The sequence below is a fragment of the Oncorhynchus clarkii genome, chromosome 5 (genome assembly GCF_045791955.1).
Source record: "Oncorhynchus clarkii lewisi isolate Uvic-CL-2024 chromosome 5, UVic_Ocla_1.0, whole genome shotgun sequence".
In the NCBI taxonomy this organism is placed as follows: domain Eukaryota; kingdom Metazoa; phylum Chordata; class Actinopteri; order Salmoniformes; family Salmonidae; genus Oncorhynchus; species Oncorhynchus clarkii.
In genome coordinates, this window is record NC_092151.1 from 41,217,661 (window position 1) to 41,234,347 (window position 16,687).

The 16,687-nt window shown below is 42.0% G+C and overlaps 1 protein-coding gene across 1 annotated transcript; it reads right to left on the bottom strand.

Moving 5' to 3' along the window:
• Positions 1 to 12,341: 12,341 nt before the first annotated feature.
• On the bottom strand, positions 12,342 to 16,426 carry LOC139408856 (stearoyl-CoA desaturase 5-like). Its single transcript, XM_071153254.1, has 5 exons — positions 16,083 to 16,426; positions 14,556 to 14,686; positions 13,595 to 13,800; positions 12,886 to 13,118; positions 12,342 to 12,643 (listed from the first exon to the last, which is right to left on the bottom strand). The coding sequence occupies exons 1-5, from the start codon at positions 16,327 to 16,329 to the stop codon at positions 12,420 to 12,422; spliced, it is 1,041 nt and encodes a 346-aa protein (XP_071009355.1). The 5' UTR covers positions 16,330 to 16,426; the 3' UTR covers positions 12,342 to 12,419.
• Between the last annotated feature and the right edge of the window lie 261 nt (positions 16,427 to 16,687).

Below are 16,687 nucleotides of genomic sequence, written 5' to 3' on the forward strand. Positions count from 1 at the left end.
TTCAGTAGAGTTTAGTAGATTACGGTACGGTAAAGTTTAAATCAGTAGAATACAGTACAGTTTAGTAGAGCAGAGTACATTAGGGTAAAGTAGGGTAAAATACAGTACATTATACTGTACTATACTCTACTGAACTATACTTTTCTTTATTCTACTGTACTCTACTGTATGTACTATACTCTACTTTTCATAACTATAATGTACTGTCCTGTACTGTGATGTCCAAGCTTATGAAAAACAGATGTCTGTGATTGGACCAAATCTGAATCAATTATAGACGTCTATGTTTGGGCCAAATACAAGTCGGTCCGGACCGGGACGTTGAAACCGGACCAAATCTGAACTAAACATAGACATCTATTCTTTTAAATCAAAATTTGTGGACGTTGCAATCAAGGCCAATCTGGACGCCACCAAGACAAAACGTTGGCGTCGGATAAACACGCGCTAGAGAGCACTAAATCCAAAGATAGTGAGATAGAAAGTGCAGTCCCCAACATGCACCAGGTCATAGGTGATCCTCTCTCTGTTATCAGCCCATTATCTGCTTCAAAATGTCATCCCATCACGTTTTTGCAAAAAGTTAGGCCTCAACCAATTGATGCCTATGTCAACTGGTTATGCTCCCAGCAGGCTTTGCGGTGCCAATGGGAAAATATGAGCGTCAACCAACTGATGCTTATGTCAATACATTGCAGTCATTGGGAAAATAAAACATTAACCAACTGACTCTTCTGTCAATACATTGCATTCAATGAGAAAAGATGAGTGTCACAATGTTGATGCTTATGTCAATACATCCCAGTCAATAGGAAAAGATGTCTCTCAACCAATTGATGCTTATGTTAATCACAGGAGGCTGCTGAGGGGAGAATGGCTCATAACAATGTCCGGAACGAAGCAAATGGAATGGCATCAAACACCTGGAAATCATGTGTTTGACGTATTTGATACCATTCCATTGATTCTGCTCCAGCCATTACCACAATCCCGTCCTCCCCAATTAAATTGCCACAAACATCCTGTGATGTCAATACATTTCATTCAATGGGAAAAGATGTGTGTCACAGGATAGACGCTTATGTCAATACATTTACAGTAGTACTGAGCGATTAGTGCTTTTTGATTAAATGCATTATGTGGGTTGAATGCTGTAACACAGAATAAAACAATGAATAAAAATCCCATGATGGCAGTGACTGCCCATTACCGCATTACCGTCATTTATTCACATTACTTTAAAATATTTCAGTTGTTGCGCAAGTCATCATCTCATCTCTATAGAGCTGCTGCCTATGCTGTCTGACAAAATCACTATTTTAGTAGTTCTTCAAAGTAAATCATGTATACTTTTATGACTGCTGAATACCAACTATCAATCACTTCATGTATTTTCAGGTAGAGATACCTCCCGAAGCAACTGCTCTCTATCGTGCGTCTTCTGTCTCTTCTCTCCCTTTCCGGTGTGCCGCACACAGACCAGCGCCTAACAGACCGGCGCCTAATGGATTATGGTCATTATAGTTAATTACCATGTTTTCTGCACTAAACTATGTATAAATTTGGCCTGTAGGAAAATACAACTCCCTACTACATCGCACAGTTGACTTGATCTCATTTATCTCTAGAAAAAACTGAGCAGGTCACAGGGGAAAAAATGAACAACATGGAATTAAAATAATTGAACCGATGTTGGTCAATTAGTTGTTTAAAAAACTGAAAAAATAACCTACATTTTGGTTAATCGCTCAGCAATAATTTGCAGTCAATGGGAAAAAATGAGTGTCAATCTATTGACACACTAGATGAATGCTTTGCATTCAATGGGAAAATAAGAGTGTCACAAGTTTGACGCTTATCTCAGTACATTGCATTCAATGGGAAAATAAGAGTGTCACAAGGTTGACGCTTTTCTCAGTACATTGCATTCAATGGGAAAATTTGTGTCACAAGGTCGACGCTTATCTCAGTACATTTCATTAGATGGGAAAATAAGTGTCACAAGGTTGACGCTTTTCTCAGTACATTGCATTCAATGGGAACATTTGTGTCACAAGGTCGACGCTTATCTCAGTACATTTCATTAGATGGGAAAATAAGAGTGTCACAAGGGCAACGCTTATCTCAGTACATTGCATTCAATGGGAAAATAAGAGTGTCACAAGGTCGGCGCTTATCTCAGTACATTGCATTCAATGGGAAAATAAGAGTGTCACAAGGTCGACGCTTATCTCAGTACATTGCATTCAATGGGAAAATAAGGGTGTCACAAGGTTGACGCTTATCTCAGTACATTGCATTCAATGGGAAAATAAGAGTGTCACAAGGTTGACGCTTATCTCAGTACATTGCATTCAATGGGAAAAGATGAGTGTCAACCAATTGATGGTTATGTCAATACACACACCCCTACATACACTCGTTCCATCTCCTTCTCTTTATCCCCCCTCCTCTTCTCTCCCTTCCCCTTCTTACACCCTCTCCCCCTTTCTCTCTCTCGCCTTCCTCCTCTCTCTTTTATCTCTCGCTTTCTCCCTTCTTTCTCCTACCTCCCTCTCTCTCTCTCCCCTCCCTTCTTTCTCTTCCCCTCTCCCTCCTTCACCCTCTCCCTTTCTCCCCCTTCTCTCTCTCCCTACTCCCCCCTCCATTCTCTCTCCTTCTTTCCCTCCCTCCCCATCTTCTCATCTCTCTTTCCCTCTCCCTCCTCTCTCCCACCTCCACAGACAGGATATTCGCGCACAAGTCAATACATTGCATTCCAGTCAAAAAAGTTGGGTGATACAGCTGCAATGGATAAATTGGTGAAAAACTCACAGACAGGCAGGCAGACAGACAGAAGACAGGCAGACATACAGAAGCAGGTAGGCAGACAGACGGACAGATCAACCGACCAACAGGCAGACAAAGACAAACAGACACCGACAGATAGACAGGCAGACAGTTTTCAGGGATGTAGTATGTTCAACCTAGCTTCCTTTTCCCCCAATATTCAACCTCGCTTAGGTATGTATTTAACACCTGCTACTTTAGTATACATCAACCCTAACCCTAGCTTCATATCTACTACTTGCTCAAGCCTTATGCTTCAACCCTAACCCTAGCTTCATATCTACTACTTGCTCAAGCCTTATGCTTCAACCCTAACCTTAGCTTCATATCTACTACTTGCTCAAGCCTTATGCTTCAACCCTAACCCTAGCTTCATATCTACTACTTGCTCAAGCCTTATGCTTCAACCCTAACCCTAGCTTCATATCTACTACTTGCTCAAGCCTTATGCTTCAACCCTAACCCTAAACTTTTGCTTCATCTCTACATTTTGTCTCAACCCGAGCCATAACCCTAACTTCTTGTCCACTAACCCTACACATAACTGGAAAAACAGGAAATAGCTTAATTCATCCTCAACACAGTGCTTTAAACTCTCCCTGAAGTTTCACAAAAACACTGTATTCTATGTAGCCCGTTCCTGCAGTCAAAGACCAAAAGCGCCCTCTTTGGCTTCATGGGTGGAATGTTATTCATATTTTTCATAACGAATAAATACTGATGAAAATCCAGTGTTTTTATGTTGAACGGTTTTGTTATATTTCAGTCTTCTGTGATGTGCAATATCGGGATGAACACTCATAATTGAATACATTTCAACTCTATATCTGACATGGTAGCGTTGTTTTATTTTTTTAAGCCCATAACCATGAGTGTGAGATGTATATTTTTGCAAGCCGGACCATGTGAAAGGAACTCTTCAACAGTGAAAACTTTGTTCCCAGGAGAACAAGGCCTTTCTTCCATAGAGGAAAGCATTTCCTACAGCCCTCATATAACCATGACTCACCCGTGGTCTGCAATTGCGCAAGCTAACCGTCCTTCCGCACAACCCATTGCGACTTTATAGGGATGCCCTGTGTCGAGGCACAGCTTACCATGGCAACAGGAAATAGCTTAATTCATCCTCAACATGGTGCCTTAAACTCTCCCTGAAGTTTCACTAAAACACTGTCTTCTATCCTCTGTAGGACAGTCAATTCTTAACGTAAAGACTTGAAGCGGTTGAATCTTTTCAAATTTGACATATTTGTGACTAGGGGACCGTCATGACCTGGCATATGAAATTTGAAGTCAATCAACCCAATAGCATTTTTGACCTCCATTGGACACAATGGTCTTGCAGTTCTAGAAGTTAAGAGCCTTCTTAGAATTAATTCTGAAGAGGATATTCTCTGTCTGTCTGAGTTTTTCACCAATTTATCAAGCTGTATCACCAACCTTGTTGCTTTAATTGCAATGTACAGTGCCTTGCGAAAGTATTCGGCCCCCTTGAACTTTGCGACCTTTTGCCACATTTCAGGCTTCAAACATAAAGATATAAAACTGTATTTTTTTGTGAAGAATCAACAACAAGTGGGACACAATCATGAAGTGGAACGACATTTATTGGATATTTCAAACTTTTTTAACAAATCAAAAACTGAACAATTGGGCATGCAAAATTATTCAGCCCCTTTACTTTCAGTGCAGCAAACTCTCTCCAGAAGTTCAGTGAGGATCTCTGAATGATCCAATGTTGACCTAAATGACTAATGATGATAAATACAATCCACCTGTGTGTAATCAAGTCTCCGTATAAATGCACCTGCACTGTGATAGTCTCAGAGGTCCGTTAAAAGCGCAGAGAGCATCATGAAGAACAAGGAACACACCAGGCAGGTCCGAGATACTGTTGTGAAGAAGTTTAAAGCCGGATTTGGATACAAAAAGATTTCCCAAGCTTTAAACATCCCAAGGAGCACTGTGCAAGCGATAATATTGAAATGGAAGGAGTATCAGACCACTGCAAATCTACCAAGACCTGGCCGTCCCTCTAAACTTTCAGCTCATACAAGGAGAAGACTGATCAGAGATGCAGCCAAGAGGCCCATGATCACTCTGGATGAACTGCAGAGATCTACAGCTGAGGTGGGAGACTCTGTCCATAGGACAACAATCAGTCGTATATTGCACAAATCTGGCCTTTATGGAAGAGTGGCAAGAAGAAAGCTATTTCTTAAAGATATCCATAAAAAGTGTTGTTTAAAGTTTGCCACAAGCCACCTGGGAGACACACCAAACATGTGGAAGAAGGTGCTCTGGTCAGATGAAACCAAAATTGAACTTTTTGGCAACAATGCAAAACGTTATGTTTGGTGTAAAAGCAACACAGCTGAACACACCATCCCCACTGTCAAACATGGTGGTGGCAGCATCATGGTTTGGGCCTGCTTTTCTTCAGCAGGGACAGGGAAGATGGTTAAAATTGATGGGAAGATGGATGGAGCCAAATACAGGACCATTCTGGAAGAAAACCTGATGGAGTCTGCAAAAGACCTGAGACTGGGACGGAGATTTGTCTTCCAACAAGACAATGATCCAAAACATAAAGCAAAATCTACAATGGAATGGTTCAAAAATAAACATATCCAGGTGTTAGAATGGCCAAGTCAAAGTCCAGACCTGAATCCAATCGAGAATCTTTGGAAAGAACTGAAAACTGCTGTTCACAAATGCTCTCCATCCAACCTCACTGAGCTCGAGCTGTTTTGCAAGGAGGAATGGGAAAAAATTTCAGTCTCTCGATGTGCAAAACTGATAGAGACATACCCCAAGCGACTTACAGCTGTATTAACTTAAGGGGGCTGAATAATTTTGCACACCCAATTTTTCAGTTTTTGATTTGTTAAAAAGGTTTGAAATATCCAATAAATGTCGTTCCACTTCATGATTGTGTCCCACTTGTTGTTGATTCTTCACAAAAAAATACAGTTTTATATCTTTATGTTTGAAGCCTGAAATGTGGCAAAAGGTCGCAAAGTTCAAGGGGGCCGAATACTTTCGCAAGGCACTGTACATATGAGATGAGTAATGTAGGGTATGTAAACATTATATTAAGTAGCATTGTTTAAAGTGGCTAGTGATATATTTTACATCAATTTCCATAATTTCCCATTATTAAAGTGGTTGGAGTTGAGTCAGTGTGTTGGCAGCAGCCACTCAATGTTAGTGGTGTCCTGGAGGGCAGGTAGTTTGCCCCCGGTGATGCGTTGTGCAGACCTCACTACCCTCTGGAGAGCCTTAATGTTGTGGGCGGAGCAGTTGCAGTACCAGGCGGTGATACAGCCCGACAGGGTGCTCTCGATTGTGCATCTGTAGAAGTTTGTGAGTGCTTTTGGTGACAAGCCAAATTTCTTCAGCCTCCTGAGGTTGAAGAGGCGCTACTGTGCCTTCTTCACAACGCTGTCTGTGTGGGTGGACCAAATCAGTTTGTCTGTGATGTGTACGCCGAGGAACTTAAAACTTACTACCCTCTCCACTACTGTCCCATCGATGTGGATAGGGGGGTGCTCCCTCTGCTGTTTCCTGAAGTCCACAATCATCTCCTTTGTTTTGTTGACGTTGAGTGTGAGGTTATTTTCCTGACACCACACTCCGAGGGCCCTCACCTCCTCCCTGTAGGCCGTCTCGTCGTTGTTGGTAATCAAGCCTACCACTGTAGTGTCGTCCTCAAACTTGATGATTGACCTGTCAATCCCGTGTCACAAGTATTGACCTGTCAACCCCGTGTCACATCTTTTCCAGCAATACGCCTCTTGTTTTCAGCACGCAAGCTGTCCTATCCTACACTAGAGCCTGTGTGACGTGAGAGCAGGCCACTTGGAGCTGCTCTGCTGTGGTGCGTCTCCCAAGTATGTGGGTTTCTGCTGTATTCAATTATGCTAATGCATACTATGCTATTATAATGGAATTGTGTTATGTTGGCATGTTGCCAATGGCTATAGAGCAAAACCATAATAGATCTTCTGTACTTGAAATGAAAAAGAAAATGCACACAAACATTCCTCCATCCTCAGAGGACTTGGGAGGGACATCAGCTGCTTTTCCAGACAATAAACATAAAAACGGGGGAGATTTGCGTTAAAGTTCTCAAAAACCATACACAAAATGTATCATTGGACCCAATGCTCTAGGAAGAGGTCATCGTTTCATGAAGTCTGAAGGTTGTAACCAAATGGAAAAAGCGGTGAGCAAGTTTGGTCCAAAAAACACATTTTCATTAGGTCAAATGAATTTATTGTGTTAGAGGTTTAATTATGCTTGTATCTAAAGTAAAGTAGATCATTTAAAGATTGTTCTATACCTCAGTTAGGCTCTCTTTAAGCTTCAATATGAGGTCCTAAACCAGCATGAAACGGTTTGCCTTGGAGTAAGTAGAGCTAATGGCTATGGGGTAAGTTGAGCCAATTGAAATGTTTTGTTCCCAGGCTTAACGCAAGACATTATCACTGGGATATGAGGTAACAACAGGGCTTGGCCTATGTTAAAAGTGTTGTTTTTTAAAGTACAAAGTCTTCGTTAAGTCTTAAGCCTGTGTTAAAACCTGCTTAAAATTATTAAAAGACAATGGTTTTAAAAAGGTAGTGGTCATATTTCATTCAGTACAGAAGTTTGTAGTTTATCCTGTCCCGCGGCTCAACTTACCTCATACCCAGGGTAAGTTGTGTCAAGATACCACTTTTTTTGGACAAGCTTTGCTTTGAAAACTAATGTTGAAAATTAATTCAGATTTTTCCAAAGATACACAATATCCTTACCCCCACTTTTGCCCTCAGAACAGCCTCAATTTGTTAGGGCATGGACTCTACAAGCTGTCAAAAACGTTCCACAGGGATGCTGGCCCATGTTGACTCCAGTGCTTCCCCCAGTTGTGTCAAGTTGGCTTGATGTCGTTTGGGTGGTGGACCATTGATACACACGGGGAACTGTTGAGTGTGAAAAACAGTTCTTGACACAAACCAGTGCGCCTGGCACCTACCTAAACCCTGTTCAAAGGCACTTACATTTTTCTGAATGGCACACATACATAATCCATGTCTCAAATGTCTCAAGGCTTAACAATACTTATTTAAACTTTCTCCTCCCCTTCATTTACACTGATTGAAGTGGATTTAACAAGTGACAGTTTTCACCTGGATACACCTGGCCAGTCTATGTCATGGAAAGAGCAGGTGTTCTTAATGTTTTGTATACTCAGTGGTATCTTTGTTAGAAACAATACTATATTTCCCTTGATGGAGTGATGCTGAATGTCAAAAATGGCTCAACTTACCCCACTCTCCCCTATACGATAGTTGATTCTTGAAAAAGCCCTCTCCAACGCATGGCACAAAGTCAACAAACACACACATAAAGCATCTGTATTAAATAATTTCTCTTAGCTATGATAATGGCACGATTAGACATTCAGATACCCACACGTCAGTTTAATCATATGTATCCTCTCAGCCGGATTCAGTCATTTACAAAGGAAACTCCATCATCTGGACGTGTTCACTTATCTGGTCCCCACAAATGCTGTTTCTAGGGGGTTTAGGGTTAAATTTAGAATTAGGGTTAGAATTAGGGTTAGGAGCTAGGTTTAGTTTTAGGGCTAGGTTTTGGGATTAGGGTCAAGTTAGGGGTTTAGGGAAATATGATTTTGAATGGGGCTGAATTGTGTGTCGCCACAAGGTTAGTTATACAAGACTGTGTGTGTGTGTGTGTATGAGTGTGTGTATGAGTTTAACGAGGGGTCCTCACAAGAATAGTAAACTAAGAAAAAAACTGACCAACTGGGGACATTTTGTTAGTCCCCATAAGGAAAAAGGCTATTTCTAGGGGTTTAGGGTTAAGGTTAGAATTAGGGTTAGGGTTAGGGGTTAAAGGTTAGGGTTAGGAGTTGGGTTTTCGGGTTAGGGTAAGGGTTAGATTTAGGGTTCAGTTTAGAGTAAGGAGTTAGAGAAAATAGGATTTTGAATGGGAATTAATTGTGTGTCCCCACAAGGTTAGCTAAACACAACTGTATGTGTGTGTCCAATTAGAACTAAACCAGAAGTATATAGGCTATTGATATCGACACAGTATAAAACCCACACAAGACAGGTACAGAATACAAACAAATACAGCCATTCCACCACTGGGGGAGGAAAACACAGGCTTACAACAGATGAGCTCATCTCTCAACAATACTATAAAGTACAGTAGAGCAGTAATACAAGTCCTATGGTAATGTTATCACTCCTTACACATGATAATAGAGTGGAATCAATTCATCAAAGGGATAGATCAAAGTTCAGGAACATGCTCTCGTAACCTCACGTCTTTTTCTCATGTTCTGTCTTGTATTGAATTCAAATCGGAATCGCTCCCACTACGAAGTACATCATGACCGAGAGACTTCTGTTTTATACCTGAGAGTAGTGGTGTGGTGTCGTGTAAATGTGGAGACTGAACTTTCAGCATAGTGAGTGGATAACGCTGAAATGTTCCTGAGAGCGTTTTTTAAACAACTAATTCGTCGCCATGGAAGCTGCAGTACGGCCTTGCTTTGACTGATATATTGAATATCTACCCGCCACTTCTTCCACGGTCCGTTAGATTCTCTGAAAGCATAGACGTGAACTGTGATCATTAAAGACTGAATCAGTCAGAGACCAGTAATACTCATCCACTCAGTCTGACTCAGTCATCTATCTGACCTCGTCAGTCATCTATCTGACCTCCTCAGTCATCTATCTGACCTCCTCAGTCATCTATCTGACCTCCTCAGTCATCTATCTGACCTCCTCAGTCATCTATCTGACCTCCTCAGTCATCTATCTGACCTCCTCAGTCATCTATCTGCTTCTCAGACATCTACTTAGACTTTTCTTTATTCCACATGTCTGTGTCTCGCAGACAAGCTGAACGTGGAGGGAAACAGACAAGTTATACATCACAGGCGATACATTCTGATTGATGGTAAGGCAAGGGAATAAAATAAACGTTCCCCGCAACCAGTGGCCCTATTTCACATCACCTAAGGACATCTCAATGTGATGAAGGATTGAAGGGGGGTGGGGACTTGGTACAGGTGACGTGAGTTTCCACGCTAGAGGGAACACACCAGGGACCTTTCCTCTCTCCCTTACGCCACGTTCTGGTAAACATGTTGAAACATATTAAAGTTAACCCCCATACACCATTACCTCTGCATGTGACTGACATTTACCGTCCACGTTTCGGTCGGTGACCTTTTTCAAGACACGACAATCAAAACGTTGACAATAAACAGCATGTGTATCCTGAATGCAGGGGTCATCTTTTATAATGCCTCCCCACCAGTCACCCTGCACTAGAAACCCTTCTCCACATATTAACGTACTGCAGAGCCTGGCTTGTGGAAGCTCATGCAACAGGTAAGTAACAATGCTAGGATTTGATTTTCTGATTTCAAAAGGTGTCTGGTTGTCTTGGTTTCCAGACTAAACCTTGGATTAACTAACCAGTGAGTCAAAAACGACACCTTTGTGTCAGAACATAATGTACAATTCGGGGATCCAAAAGACCAAAGTACAAAACATGAGTTTCGGAAGGCTATTAAGTCTATGTCTGGTAACAGTAATGTTAATTAATTACCGTCATGTGTTTTGAAGGACTCTGTTGCTGTATATGACAAAACTGAATGAGCACTTTTATCATCTGGTAGGCTGTTTGATTCAGTGATTCTCTGTCTCTGTACAACCCTGAGTGGATGAACCAGTGAGAGCTGGTCAAACCTTTAGCTTTTTGCTATTCTCAGTAAAGGTGGTACATAAAGCCCTGAAATCCTTAGATCAGAGAAAGCCTGCAGGTCCTGATCTTCTGGATCCCTGCTTTTTAAATCTGGCAGCTGATTTCATAGCTGAACCACTTACATATCTGTTCAATCTAACCCTGGAATGTAATGAAATTCCGAAAATCTGGAAATCAGCATTTGTCCTACCACTTTTAAAAGGGGGAGATCCAACTCTTTTAAATAATTATAGGCCAATCTCAAAGCTGTCTCCCCTGGTGAAAATACTTGAGTGAACAGCTAAAATATTTTATCAAATGTACCAATCTGGCTTCAGGAAGAAGCGTAGCACAATTACAGCAGCCATTAAGGTTTTAAATGATATCACTTAAGCCCTTGACAAAAAACAGCTCTGTGTCTCACTTTTTATTGATCTCTCTAAGGCTTTTGGTACAGTTGATCATGCTATACTAAGACAGAGATTGTCGAGTGTAGGTCTTTCAGAGCATGCAGTTGCATGGCTTGCCAACTATATGTCTGATAGAACTCAGTGCACTCAATTTGATGGGCTTATGTCTGTTAAATTGTCTGTCTTTAATGTTGTGCCCCAAGGCTATGTACTTGATCCTCTCTTATTCACTATTTATATAAATGATTTAGACAAAAATGTCCAAAATGCGCAACTTCATTTTTATGCTGATGATACTGTTATTTACTGTTGTGCCTCGTCTCTTACAAAAGCTTTCCAGAACTTGCAAACTGCTTTTTATACTGTTCAACATACCTTGTGTCAATTGAAGCTTATCCTCAATACTGACAAAACTAAACTAATAGTGTTTTCTAAAGCAAGAAATAGACTTCTGAACCTTTCACCTATTACTACCTATCAGGGCAAGGAGATTGAGGTTGTAACCTCATATAAATATCTTGGAATTTTAATTGATGACAGCCTCTTTTAAATTGCATATTCAACATCTTACAAAAAATTGATGCTGAAATTGTGATTTTATTTTAGGAATAAGGCCTGTTTTTCTTTTGAAGCCAGGGGGCTAGTATCAGCTACATTCATGCCTTTACTAAACTATGGGGATATTTTATATATGAATGCTTCCGCTCAGTGTTTGATATTAATTGACACTCTTTACCATGGCACTTTGAGATTTATTTTAAACTGCAAAACCCTTATGCACTACTGCACTTTGTATACCAGGGTTGGCTGGCCTTCTCTAGTCACTCGTTGGCTCAGTCACTGGTATACTTTTATTTACAAAGCCATTTTGGGTTTACTACCTTTTTATTTGGGCATTTTTATTGTTCAGAAATGTGGTAGGTACTCTCTTCATTCGCTGGACTTTATCCTGCTAACTGTTCCAAGTGTCCGAACTGAATTTGGTTAAAAGGGCTTTTATGTACTCTGCGCCATCGTCTTGGAACGCCTTACAAAATACTTTTAAACTGGAAGAACTTGTCCCGATGGGTATTTTTAAATTACTGATGAATGATCTTGAGACGGATTCCCTGACCTGTCAATGTTTTTAATTTGCTGTTTTATGATTTTGTTATACTCTTGTGAATTCTATGGTTTTTACTAGATTACTTGTAGTTTTTCATGTTGTTTGTCTGTAATTTTTGTAATGACTTGGCACTGCCTATCTTGGCCAGGACGCTCTTGAAAATGAGATTTTAAATCTCAATGAGCCCAAAATAAATCAATCAATCAAATGAGAAACCATAATGCAGTGGCGGTCTAAGAATATATTGACGTCTCACCATGGACTTCTCAACCACGACTTGGTTCAGTGAGAACCACCACTCATGCTTCTTTATCTTGTGTGCTGTTGACCGCTTCGTAGCTCCCATCCCCTGTCCTTAGTTTCCTGGACTGTATTGTTTCCACGGAGGCTTTCTTGCGGTTGCTGGCCAGGCCCATCCAGCACATGAGATCGATAAAACAGGTGGTGGGGTTGAAGCGCAGGCCGAACTCACTGGTAGAGTAGTCAAAGGGGAACGTGTGGTGGAAGTTATGGAAACCCTCACCTAGGAGTATGTGTATAGGGGATAGGTGGGGAGTGGAAGTACAAATGTTATATGCATTATTTTGCATACAGTTCCAGTCATTTCTGTCCATTCATCTGAATCATACGATATCAGACAATATATCAGACAAGTCAAAGCAGTAATGAAGAGTGACCCTAGATACAGCAACGTTATCAGTCACTACAGTATAAGACATCGTATAGGAGTTATAACATGTTATAACAGGTCATAGCCAGACTCACCGATTGCTCCGAAGGTGACCCAGCGGTTCTCGCGGGGGCTGATGTTCTGGTCGTACGGCCGGTTCCCGTACATGTGGGCGGCGCTGTTCACCAGCCAGGTGACGTTGAGCGAGACCGTGTAACGCAAGATGGATGCCAGGAAGTAGGAGTTCCACAGTGTCTCACCCCAAAAGTACCAGGGAACCACAGTGGGAACCAGGAAGCACATGATCAGGACTGAGGTCTTATAATACCTGGGAAATAGTAGAAAGGGAGAGGAGGTGAGAGGGAAGAGAGGAGAGGGGTGACGAGAGGAGGAGAGTAGAGAGGGAGGAGAGGGGAGGAGAAGAGTAGAGAGGGAAGAGAGGAGAGGAGGGGTGACGAGAGGAGGAGAGTAGAGAGGGATGAGAGGAGAAGAGTAGAGAGGGAAGAGAGGAGAGGAGGGGTGACGAGAGGAGGAGAGTAGAGAGGGAGGAAAGGAGGGGTGACGAGAGGAATGAGAGTAGAGAGGGATGAGAGGAGAAGAGTAGAGAGGAGGGGTGACGAGAGGAGAAGAGTAGAGAGGGAAGAGTAGAGGACAGTATATCTTAGCTCTTATTCAGAGTAACTTGTGATATCTGTATTCAACTTACAGTAAAACAAGCGCAGCGTTAGGGTGTCGTGTTCTGGTCAATCAAACGGGGCTAGAGCTAGGGCTAAGGGTCCATGTGAAATGGGGCAGTGGACCCACCTTCTCTGGAACTGGACCACGGGGTCAGCCAAGAGATCAGTGAAGTCCAGCTTTCTTCCCTTCTCGATGACATCGCTGTGTTTACGCACAAACAGCCAGCCAATGTGAGCGAAGAAAAAGCCTCGTGTTGCATTGTGGGGGTCTGCATCTGTCTCTGAGAACTTGTGGTGCACACGGTGGTCTCTTGCCCACTCATAGATATCATTCTGGGGAAGAGAGGAGGAAAACGATGTGTGAAAATGTGCGAAGTGAACATTTTGAATCCTGCATTCAGGCAAGTTTTACATAAAGAGGACATTCCGTTTCTGGTGGACATTCATGATTTATTTGTGGAAGAGAGACATGACATAATCTACAGTTTGCTATTCTAGAAAAGTCTCTTAGTGCACCTGGATAATCATGACGACACCACTATTCTTTCTGTCCAGGAGACTTCCCACAGCAGTCATTGTTTCCCTGCTTTAGAAACCAGTGGTGTAATATATTTCAGGTGCTGGGAGGAGACTGAGCACAACGGTCAGCCACTTAATTAGATTCATTAAGCTGAAACTCAGATCAAATGGGGTCATGGGTTCCAGAGGGATGAAACTCAGCTCAGGTTTATAGCTGCCAGTTTGTCTGTTGGGTTGTGTTTTGGTCCTTTCCTCAGAGGTAATGCTGACATGACACAGCAGAGCCTCAGAGACTTCGGAAGAAATAGCTTTTGATTTGTACAAGTAGATATTAAACAATTAATATCTACCTGTTTTTGAAATGTATTTCAAAAACTCTGACGTCTTTTATGTGTCTGAAAGGGCATAAAGACCAGCAATACGATACTACATTGAAGTTGTATATTTATCCCCTGTGCTTTATGAAGGTTCTCTAATGAGTGACTCCCACCTGAACTAATTAACACATATCTTCAGGGGATGTCAACAGTTCGGAGGGAGAGAGAGAGGAATGGAGGACATTAACTAACCTGGAAGGCCATGGAGTTGGCGGCTGCAAGGAAGACTCTGAGAGGAAGCTTGGCCCTGTAGGAGCGGTGGCTCCACAGCCGATGAGCCCCTGCTGTCACCCCCAGGGCTGTCACGATGAAACACACGTAGGCTGCAACAACACACCAGAAGAGACGACAGTCATTTTAAAAAAAAATGAATAAACATATAGGTGAATACCCTCCTGTTACACACCTGAGCACACAACAGTTTCATCTTTAAAAAAACACATTCCTCTCTTTTATTTGACATTCATCTATCTCGGTTATTCTCAGTGAGATGAAATCTCTTTTGCAAGAGAGGTCTGGTCCAGTATAGCAGCAGGTTAGTAACTGTTACAGGTGGATACCAGGCTGAGAGTTTATTCTCATCCAAATCTCCCTGTTTGGCACCCAGTTCACAAAAAAAAAGGTGCTTTTGAATAATGAGGGCTCATAGACCGGAGGCTGTGCAGCTATAAATAGTGTGTCCCCCCCCCCCCTTGTTCAAACAATAAATTACTAGACTAATGAAAAGGGTTCCACTTGGGAGAGCTGTGCTGTCTGACGTCTCTGTGGAATTGATTCCAGGAACAGTGGATCACTGTGATGACTGACTGGGGCATGGTAAACACCCACCCAGAGTGGCACAGACACTGTCCATACAGGGCTGGACACACTGTGACTGGATGTGGTTCAGCTTCAAAGTTTTCCAAGAAAATAAACAAATGACAGATTATGGTTATCCCTCAATTCATATCTTAATCGCTCAAAATGATGTAGCTAATAATTATAACATGGTAATTTGGTAGATGACAACACTTGATTTAAATGATTATTTTTAATTCGTTTCGGATATTACCTACCATATATTCATGTTTTAGGTCATCAATACACTTTCTCACTTAACCTTTAAACAGGTTTAATTTAGAAACCCTTATAAAACACGAAGCCTGCTGTTTCTGACATGGTGCGTACTTGACGCCACTACATTTTGAAGGAACAATCTGTTCAAGATGTTCAATTGTCATCTCAATTATCTCACTGAAAGCTCTCACAGCAAAAAAATATATGTACTCTAAAAAAATCTACATATTAGCTGGCGTGAATTAAACGTCTAATAAGACAATACCTTTCCAGTTATGAAATCAGAGGAACTACTGTCTCTAAAATAGTTGGTTACAGAGTAAGACGACAGGTTACTCTGCTCTATAATACTGAAAAAACACAATGCCTTTTTTTTTAGGTAAAATTAAATTCACAGAAGCATTAAGGGGTAATTAAATTCACACGCGCAATACTAATCATTATTTATAGTGCTGGCATCTCCTTTGTTTACGCATAAATGTGTTAACATCAATAGCATACACTTTGGGAGTCAGGTAGGCTACATATAACATGCATCTCATCACGTATTCAGTGGCATCTGCTTGCACCGACCGACTGCAATGGTAATTTCCAGAAGTTGCACAAGCACGCTATGAGTGGTAGCCTCCACACGGCAAGTTATCTCCGGCAGATAAGACTTACACCAGACCCAGGTAAGGGGCTTCGCTCTGGGCATAACAAGGATGGAATACACCGCCCCGATGTGCAGAAGGGCCATGAGGATAACGTTTCTCCATACGATTCCCAGAGACCGCCACCGGTCAGCCTTCTCATCTCCAGCCCGACACCGAGCTTCCATCGCCATCTCGCTGCAGTCCTCAGGTTCCATTTGCTCCTTGACTACAGTCTCCCCATCGTGAAGAACAACTGCGTCTGGAACACTCACCATCTCCACTGCGCAATGTGGGAATATGGTCTATGATCAGTCCGACTAGGCTAAAACGAATTTACCCCAATGGAAAATATAAAGTCACAAACTATGTAGCAAAAACGCGTACATTTCCAGGTAAAAGCTCTCACTGAATCTCTCGCCTTCCTCTGCTCTGACCTCAATGCCAGTGAGGATGAAGTGCGCTGGCTGAGAGCGTTGAAAGCCCTACTGTGGCGCGCACGGGAGCTGCAGTGGCGCAGCCAATAGCGTGCCGCAGCTGAGGTGGTCCTGATGTCAGAACACTTTGAATCAGGACCAGCTGAGTGCAAGGATGATGATCTAGGAAAATAACTTATCTTGTACAGTTGAGCTTTTT

Coding starts and splice junctions, on each gene's coding strand:
- LOC139408856 (XM_071153254.1), bottom strand. CDS start 16,329: ATGGTGAGTGTTCCAGACGCAGTTGTTCTTCACGATGGGGAGACTGTA. Junction 13,119..13,594: donor GTGGTCCAGTTCCAGAGAAG/GTGGGTCCACTG, acceptor ACTATTTCCCAG/GTATTATAAGACCTCAGTCC. Junction 12,644..12,885: donor GGTCACCTTCGGAGCAATCG/GTGAGTCTGGCT, acceptor ACATACTCCTAG/GTGAGGGTTTCCATAACTTC.